Source organism: Ptychodera flava, chromosome 12 (genome assembly GCF_041260155.1).
Source record: "Ptychodera flava strain L36383 chromosome 12, AS_Pfla_20210202, whole genome shotgun sequence".
In the NCBI taxonomy this organism is placed as follows: domain Eukaryota; kingdom Metazoa; phylum Hemichordata; class Enteropneusta; family Ptychoderidae; genus Ptychodera; species Ptychodera flava.
Window position 1 is genome coordinate 19,742,540 of NC_091939.1, and position 10,299 is coordinate 19,752,838.

A 10,299-nucleotide genomic window follows, 5' to 3' on the forward strand; every position below is an offset into this window, starting at 1 on the left:
GGAAAGTACATAATCAAATAAATTTACAAAATATAAACTGAAAACTATATTTCAAGTTCAAGGTGCAATTCACTCATAGCCAAGACCTCCCTATTTTACTGTTAGACATGACTAAACTCACAAAGGAATAGGATAGGGTTGGCAGATTCCATTGCATTCTCGCAAGCCAGAGCAATAATTTCCGCTCCGCTGACCTACGCAAAAATCAAGGGTAGCGCTGAGCTGTTGCCGTAAAGAGGCACGTGGTTTACGACGATGATTCCATTGGAGTGATGGGGATGGTTAAGAGTGTTGTAATCAGGGACTTCATACACTATGCTTGCTATTTCAAAAGCTACACTATTTTCACAGATGGACCTGCACAGTAACTGTAGTATTATATCAAGTTGCACAACAGACTGGCATGCTTATATAACTCATGCAAAAACATGTGAGTAAGTTGTTATCTCATTGCCTTGTTAAATCACGTTCATCGACAAATTATAATTTATTCCTTCCTGGACATTTGGAATAAACAAAAAAAATAATAACTTTATTTACATCATCCATGAAAGTCTAACATAGTCAGAAACAGCATCAACTTTAAAAATGGATATTAAATATTTCCTAAAAATTCTATAAAATTAAACATCAGTATAATACTTCATTTATATTTGTCAGATTGTATAAGACTCTTTAAAGGGAGCTATGATTTAAAATGTTTATTATACACTTCAGTTCTAATGCAGGGTTCATCTTTTGCGATCAGGTCAAGTTGGTTTAAGGGCCAGTACGAGGATAAGTATATGACATTTGTCCCATGGAACATTAGGAAAGCCTTAAAAACCTATGTGAACATGACTTTTACTGATTTGTCTTGCTGTCCTGCTTGTAAAGATGGTGATTTTTATAGTCACAAAGTATACATCAAAGCAGAGAATGCATTGCATTTCAGAGTGTCATGTTCAGGGTGCCTGGATCTTGATGACAAAATTTGAAACAGACTTGACCTGAACTGGGGAATATCCTATCGAAGACTCTGACAGAAAACTGAAAGACAGCACACAATGGTTACTGCCATGTTCATACATGTTGTAGTCTATACATGTATCTATTGGTGCCAGTTATTCTGTTCAGTGGTATGCTGTTACAGTGACAGACAAACTGTTTGTCATACCTCACTTTTCTACTTTGGTCACTGGGAACTGTGAGGTTGAACATTGTGAGATATATTTCAGCATAATATGTTTGTTTAGATTCCCTCTAGGATACAGGGTAACAAAATTTGGGTAATATTCTAAACTACATGCAAGTGTTATGAAAATTTCTTATAAACAAGTCATCGTTGATGACACAGTCCCCACTTGTTAATCGGTACTTTGATTACACTCAAAGAGGATAGAGTCCTCTTCATTAGGTCTGTGATAAAAATACTTTTGAATGAATTCGCTTGATACATGTCTGAGTTATGGTTCAGGACATGAAAAAAATCGTAACAAAATGGTCGCACAGCGGCCATATTGGATCGCATCACAAAACAAATTGATGTGCATAGCTATGACATTGGTCGATGTCCTTGTACCAACTTTGAATAAAATTGGTCAAAACATGCGGATATGCCTGAGAAATGGCTCTGTACATGAAAAAATCGTAATAAAATGGCCGCCTGGCGGCCATATTGGATCGTATCACAAAACAGATTGACGTGCATATGTATGACATAGGTCAATGTCCTTGTACCAACTTTGAATAAAATCGGTTGAGATATGCCTGAGTTATGGCTCTGTACATGAAAAATCGTAATAAAATGGCCGCACAGCGGCCATTTTGGATCGTATCACAAAACAAATTGCCGTGCACAGCTATGACATTTGTCAATAAGCTTGTACCAACTTTGAATAAAATCGGTTGAAACGTGCCTGAGTTATGGCTCTGTACATGAAAAAATCGTAATAAAATGGCCGCCTGGCGGCCATATTGGATCGTATCACAAAACAGATTGACGTGCATATGTATGACATAGGTCAATGTCCTTGTACCAACTTTGAATAAAATCGGTTGAGATATGCCTGAGTTATGGCTCTGTACATGAAAAATCGTAATAAAATGGCCGCACAGCGGCCATTTTGGATCGTATCACAAAACAAATTGATGTGCATATCTATGACATTGGTCAATGTCCTTGTACCAACTCTGAATAAAATCGGTCGAAACATGCCTGAGTAATGGCTCTGTACATGAAAAAATCGTAATAAAATGGCCGCCTGGTGGCCATATTGGATCGTATCACAAAACAAATTGACGTGCATCTGTATGACATTGGTCAATGTCCTTGTACCAACTTTGAATAAAATCGGTTGGAACATGCCTGAGTTATGGCTCTGTACATGAAAAAATCGTAATAAAATGGCCGCCTGGCGGCCATATTGGATCGTATCACAAAACAAATTGACGTGCATCTGTATGCCATATGAAGTAATCCTTGTATTAAGTTTGAATGAAATCGCTCCAGGCATCTCAGAGATATCTGCGTGAACGGACGGACGCACGCACGCACGCACGCACGGACGCACGCACGGACATGACCAAACCTATAAGTCCCCCCGGACGGTGTCCGTGGGGACTAACAATTGAAGAGAAAATATGCAATGTGTTCTATATTAACAATGTTCACTTTTAGTCCAGGGTAAAAAAATTATTGTTCTGTAAATTTTCTTTCAGGATAATGTTCTGTATTTTTGGACCAAAATAATAGGCAGATATTTGTCACGTACATTCCCCTCCATGGCTATGACAGCCAGCTATCAGTAATTTATATGTACAATGTCTGGTATTTCTGTTATTGTATACATACGGAAGTAAATTATTCAATATGAATTATTGAATTATTTACATGTAAATTCCCCTACCAATCAGGAGAGCATGTAGCTATGTGTGTTTGTACAGAGAGGAAATGGACACATAGCATAATAGTTACACCATACCCCTTATCCTGCTAAGTTCATTTCACCATCAGGCCAAATTGGTTAATAGCGAGGCATGTCCCATTGGTGCATTTTAACATAAAAATTGAATATTTTGAAGGTCCCTGAAAATATAGATACTGTAAATATGATTTTTTGGGGCTAAAGTTGCTATAACAAACCAAATTAAGTGAGTGATAATACATACGGTTTTGGCTCAATACCACTTTTGACTAAATTGGCAGTATAGGTGTGATATGTACCGGTACTGTCTGACAGGGAAAAGGTATACATATACATATATATATATATATATATATATATATATATATATATATATATATATATATATATATATATATATATATATATTAGGAAATAATTCCTGCAATTTATTCAGCCAGTGTATGAAATAATAGAAGTGACCTTGCAACTATATATTACATCTTTATATATTTTTGCTGACTTTTTTAACTGAGCCACACCTACAAAGGTCAGAGGTCATGAGGCATACATTGCTTGTGACATCACCTGGGTGATTCTGACAAACTGTCGATAACAGTTCAGAATAAAAGCTTTGGCCCATACCATACAACGCTATGTTTGAATTCACACCCTATTACTTGTAATATTCAAGGGTCTTTCAAAGGTTAACAGTTTGTAGAAGTTTACACTGGTACTCTTGAGTACTTTACTGATACTGTTTCAAGATTCAACTTTGTTCACCCGACATAAAATTTTCAAAGGTTACATATAAATTTGGCGGGCATGTCATCTGTTTGTTAAGCAAACAATGCAGAGCTTTATGGGTGGCTATCAGAAAACAGCTGATTGTTGACTTTGATAAGTTCAATCATATATATGGTACCATTGTGTCCTTGTTAACCTTTCTTGCCTAATCTGGGGCAGAACTTTATGACCTGAGGATAAATTTCTGACACTGTATATTTTAAGCTGTAGTGGAAGGATCAGTAAACTATAGTAATATAAGATCTAGCTATCCATCTTTTGGTAGCTATAGGTGTCAAAACACCCAAAGTCTCCTTTCTACAGAGTATTTTAGTTTTACTAACACAATACCAGATTTACTCTGTTACAATAGAATACTGTGTATTGTAGTTTTCCAAATTTGAATATTTCAAGTTGGTGGTTTAGACAATAAGATAATTAGACTGTGACTAATCACATTTTACTATGGAAATGATGAAACCTCATCAGTTACGAATATTTAGCCCTGTATGTGTAAATAAAATTTAAGGACACAACTGATTTTATATCATGATTGCACGATGTACCGCTATTTTCACTTTTATCATGGTTCTCAAGTGTAGTAACCACCACGACCTTTGACCCCATACTTTCCACCCACTTTCTCTTTCATATCCACAGGCATGCAGAACACAATGGCAACTTTGATACAATCAGCGATGGAATGCACAGCAAAGTTGAAAGGGTAAAGAAACCATTTATAGTCACTGATATACTGATCAACTTCGCTTGCCCCTTTCCCCACATACAAAAATACCATCCCTACATGCTGAATGAAAAACAAAATTTCAGGATACTATACTGTTTCACGCTATGAATAGAATCAGTTACTAGAATCATTAACAAACAGGCTTTTCAAGAGTATCAATAATTGCAGCTGTGAAATCTGCTTAGCAAGGTTGGTTGAACAATACTTGTACCCTGCTTGACCTCAAATGTCCCAATTGTATCCTTACAAATTATACAGGATACATAAGTATTTTCAATAGTTGCAATCTGTGACACTGTTGATAATAGGTGACCTATTAATGTATCACTGTTGTCAAATTTGCTTACTATGAGCACCTAGAATCAGGAATTTTTCAAGTACTTTCAAGCTGAACAGAAAGCAGACATCAACATGCAGCCAACTGCATGTTTTCATTACATGAAAGAAGTCATTTGAGGACTCTGGAATCACATATCACAAACACATGTTCTGGGTCACAGGCACTTCTAAAAGTTTATATGTTAATAGACTCATGAGCATGAGCTTTCACACAGCCAATAATTGGGTCACTTTATGAGTATAATACAACTGGCATTACCGAATGTAACAAACAGTTGGTCTGTATCTTATGTATATTTACTGCAATTTCTAAATCCTCTTTCCAGGATAATGTATTAGTTTCATAAATAGGTAATTTAGAAAATTTAATGAGAAGAGGAAGAGAGTTGGTAAAAATCGAGTTCTATGTTTACCATTGATATCACTATGATTTTTGTTTGATCTCATTTGAATAAAATCTGTGTTGGCAAGCAGTGAAATTATCAAGTGTGCAGTAAGCACAGCAAGTTTGTTTTTGACCAATTATATTACAGGTACTATATTCATTGTCATCAAGGTGCATCTTCTGCCAATGATAGATAAGATAATATAGTACACCCATAACAAGAGTTGTAATTAACAACTTTTGGTGTCTAATTTTTCAGCTACAGTATATAACTCTTTATGTTTTAAAATCAGCCTTTTCCTTAAGGAAATCAATATTTACATGGCACAGGAAAAAATTGGCTCGTATTGAAATCAAGCAGTGTGACAATTATAAAACTTTGTCAACTCCTATTATTATTACTCTTAGGTACATTGGTCCAAACTTGCCAAGGAAAACACTGGGTTTGGGCAAAACCATTGAGGTAGGAAGCGATGAGAAAGATTAACAAGTTGAACTTTCTTATCGGACTGGCAGTAAATTTTAAAATGAACGATAACACAACATTTCTTATCCTCTCAATATGATTAATTAACACTACTTGTAAAAATATTAAATTATATAAAAAACGCCAAACTTAATCATTCTGGAAATATCAGTGGAAATTACACGGAAGAGCTGTTTCTAAGGGAAGATCAGCTGATTTATAGTTTCTGGGGATTTTTTGTCACATAATAGCCTCAGCACAACAGCAGTCACAGTAACTGCCTTACCACCACTATAAAAATATATTATTGTTCTATAAATTCATAGTGTTTGATATATATATATATATATATATATATATATATATATATATATATATATATATATATTAAAGATGTAACTTAATTTATTTCCAAAATGGATGTAAAATGTAGAGATTTTCTCAAAAGGATATCAATAAAGTCACACTTAAAATGACACTTATAGTTGTAACTTGTTCAAAACTTAACTATCTATATTCTGAGCTCATCAAAAAACATGATACATTATGCGAAAGTAATCTACTATGAATTTCCAATTCTCATTGCAATACAATGGCCTCCGTTTACGACAAGATACAGAAAAGGCAAGCACAAGTAAAAACTGGTTGTGCTGATAAATACAGTCATATAAAAACCTGATTGTGCTGTCACACTTTAAAACACAATGGTTGATCAACAGAAATAATTTTTTTTTAATCTCCTTAAATCTGTAAAGTGTTCAATTTTAAAACTATTTATGAGCATTTCATAAAATTTTTCAATGAAGGTTGGACCACAATTTTTGAATAACCACTTCTCCATTACATGCAACTGTTAGTGCAAAGTTGAGCATACACACCATGGCACAGTTCAAAGATAATGGGTGCGACCTATCAGGTCAACAGACCTTCTGCTGTTCAAAAAGGTGACCTCAGATGCCCTTTGACCTATTTCAACCAAGGTTTTACACAAATGTAACACATTGAGGGGTCACTACATACAGAGTGCAGCAAATCACTCCTGAACTTTATGAAATGAGTTTTTGTTTTACATGCAGCAGTCACCAGGCTTATCATGTAGCCAGCAGTTTGAAATGTATTTCCATTTGACAGCATGTACCTGTGTTCCAGAGTGGTCAACATTTTTTACTAAAATGACACAAGGTGTTGATTGGAGCAACAGATTGATTTATGGTGACCAGATTTGTATGCACTCGCGTAAATGCTCTTACACATGTAAGGATGGAAAATAATCATTTTTCACAAAATCAAAATATTAATATTTGTGATTTCTTACAATTTTTTCTAAATTCACCATTCAGGGTATGGTAATATACCTACTCAAAAGTATATTGTCACACACTCGTACTCATTTAGAGAAAGGCCACCTCCACACACTAGGTGTTTTCCTTATTAAGTACATGTGCAATCACCATTAAACATGTATTCAGGTGACACTTTGTTTTCTGACTGACTCATTACTTTCTGAACTTTGGACCAAATGTGAACAGTACATTTTCTTGAGTCACAATGTATAATTTCCTATTCATCTGAAAATTTTCTTGCGTCACAGAGAATATTCATGAGTCATGGCACGCTGAATAGGCTTAGAGGGCACACTGGTACGTTGATTCACAAAATTACATGACTGCAAAATGTGACCTAGCTCAAGCATGGATTGACCCACGATGAAATTTAGGAAGCTATCATTTCATGTTATTTTCTCATGTTACCCAATCATTAACACAGCCACTGTGACACGTAAAGCTTCTCTACAAGACATGTATGACAATGGAAGCCCACCCTTATGTAAAAACAGCATATGTATGTACACGCCAAATAAATGTGTTTTGGTTTCATGTGCTTTACAGTCACCATACTTTGTACACAAAAAACTACATATCTTCAGAAAAAATTATTATAGTGAATTCATTTCAGGGAAAATACAAATGACATGCCTTGGCAACAATGCAAAATTTCAAGGAACATCAAAAACAAAACTTGGTTATAAAAGAGTAATAATTATCAGGGAAACATTATCGATAAAACTTGGCGACAGTGATTTAATTTTAGGGGAGTATACTGACAACACAAACTTGGTATATATTGATTTCACAGTATGATGATAATGTATGCTTATATACTGCATATAATTTGGGAAAACTGGAAATACATGCAAATAGGGAGATATCATATGGTAGTTCTGGGTAATACAATTTGTCATATCAGATAAATTGTATGTTTGTACTCTCTCATAACTCATTTATGTCTTTCCATAATGTTATCATTTTTCGAAACGAGTTCAAAGCATGTGTTCATGCTAAGTGTTACAGCACTACCACAGAGGGTCAACATCTCCCACATGTGGTTGGGTTGTAGTTTTAAATCATCATTTAAAAAGGGAAGTCACACAAAAAAATTGCTCTATTTATGCACTTTATGACAACAGAGCATGTATGAATTGACTGCTTACACGGTGTGCTTTTTGTTTTCTCCTTAAGAGTAGGGAAGTGGAAACTTTCTCTATTTCTATTTGCTTAAGGGTGTGAGAACGTGGTGCCACACAGTAATATGATATGTACTTCCTCAGATTATTCTATATAACACTAACAGAAATGTTGACAGACATAAAATTATTTTATAACATCAATATAGAAGAGGAAATCTTCACATATCATAGCCAATATTTGGCTATTTCAGCAGACTACTTCTCTGTTTAGTTGAAGTGTTATTGCAGCCGCCCCATTGCTGTAACTTTTAATGCATTTTCAACTATTTTAGTTCTGTTCGCAGAACACAATTCCTGGTCCTAATATCAAAATTATGTAGGCATGCCCAGTGTTTAACTTGTTGTTACAGACTGTATGAGTGTACAAGGTCCCTCCATAAACTGTAGAGTGTCAAATGTCAAATGTTATATTTTTTAACTAAATAGCGTTGTTCATGATTACAGATTTGTTACTAAATATAGCTGCACCCGAGTGACATCGCTGCATGCAGCTTGAAATGCAGACAAATTTTATCAATGTTGCATGCGTAGCTGTTTTTGCAGCTTGTACTCTGAGTTGTGAATATGTGTTTTACATGTAGTATTCATTGTTACATTTGTAGTCGGCCTACTAACATGTATTTTCGTCATTCTTGCATGTGTAATTTTCAAAAGCGTAATTTTAAAATGTTGACAAATATTTATTTCTGCATATTAATGAGAGAACAATGCCGTCAACTGTGAACAGCCCTATTTCAGTCACGACTTGAATTCATTTGAGCGACATAGCATACTGCAAATGATACATTATGGTTTGCATATTTATACTGATTATGTGTATTACAAGATAGACAGTAGATATGATTGAAGTATACTCTTAGAGAGTAGAAAGAGAAAGCAAACTTGTTTTTCAAAACAAAAATAATGAAAATATTACCAAAAGTTATATAGCTGTTTTCCCTTAACTAAAGAGTGACAACAAAATACTACAATTAAATTCAATTGTTAAAATAACAGTACATCAGCTATCTTTGTCTATAAACACTGCTATGCACATTATGACAGAGGTTTTACTCCCTAAAATCTAGTATTTGGTCAGTCAACATTTCTTATTATATACAGTCAGCACTAGCCTGGACTTCAATTCCATCGTTAACATAACAGTGTATACAGCTTAAATTAAGACAATGTTAGAAGTGGATACTGGGTGTTTCAATACATGCTGTAAGGAATACAACAAGAATCTCTGATTTAAACACAGAACAAAAGTATGGAAGATATCAACAGTGACAGCTTCTTGTCCCCTTATAAGGTCTTCTTGTTGTTTTTGCTATGAAAAAATTCAATGGCATTCATACTATTTTAGATAAAAATCCTAATGTCCTATTCCAGAATTTGTGTAATTATTTTTTATATTAAAGCCATTGGATAGTATAACAGTTTTTTTTTTATTGAATTAGAAATGTACCTACCACACTGTGGAATCTGCGAATGTAAAGAATGTTTAGTTTACATATTTGGAATAGGCAAATCTTACTCTACCATGATTATTACATTGGCTTTTTAAGGAAGTATTTAATTTATGAACATGTATCCTTTATTTCTTTGTGAGAATTTAGTGAAAAACTTACAAAAATAGCCTTGCCAAAATTCCAATAGGAAGTACTTTGCTCAATACATTCTTCTCAGAATAGAAAATGACAAAGATGTATCAAAACTGAAGCTTCTGAGCTTTAGGGGACAGCACCAGTAGATGCTAACTTTTAAGGATTTTCTCACAATGCTGATTTTGTATGTCAATCGCAAGTACTTGTTCTACTCCCAAAAGCATATTGAAACACTAGCTGTTTAGCTTGCCAACACAGCATCTACATGGATACATGTAGAATGCACTGCTATTGTTTACAATTGATGATTCTAGTCCGGAGCAGAATTCACTTGTAAACAGTAACAATGCAGTCTACACATGTACAGGCTGGACTGACAAGCTGAATACTATGTATTTCAACATGCTTTGAGGAGTAGAACGAGAAACAGTAGTCGACATCGGAAACAAAAATTGTTACAAAATCATCAAAGGAACTGGCCCTTTTAAATTCCTACGATTCATAGTACTACCTCATTCATAGTTTCCTTGAATTGACCAGATCTTTTTGAAAAAAGTCAGCTTCTCTCAAACCAAAG

At 34.6% G+C, this 10,299-nt stretch overlaps 1 protein-coding gene across 5 annotated transcripts in view; it reads right to left on the minus strand.

The window, feature by feature from the left end:
* LOC139145350 (switch-associated protein 70-like) overlaps positions 1–10,299 on the minus strand; it is a 37,236-nt gene that overhangs the window by 15,873 nt on the left and 11,064 nt on the right. Inside the window, exon 1 of one of the 5 annotated variants that reach the window (XM_070716460.1) lies at positions 122–172. The exons of the other annotated variants lie outside the window; for them this stretch is intronic. Coding sequence (XP_070572561.1) covers positions 122–157 — 36 coding nt within the window. The 5' untranslated portion in view covers positions 158–172. Of the gene's footprint in view, positions 1–121; positions 173–10,299 lie in introns of those variants that run through there. 5 annotated transcript variants of the gene reach the window in all.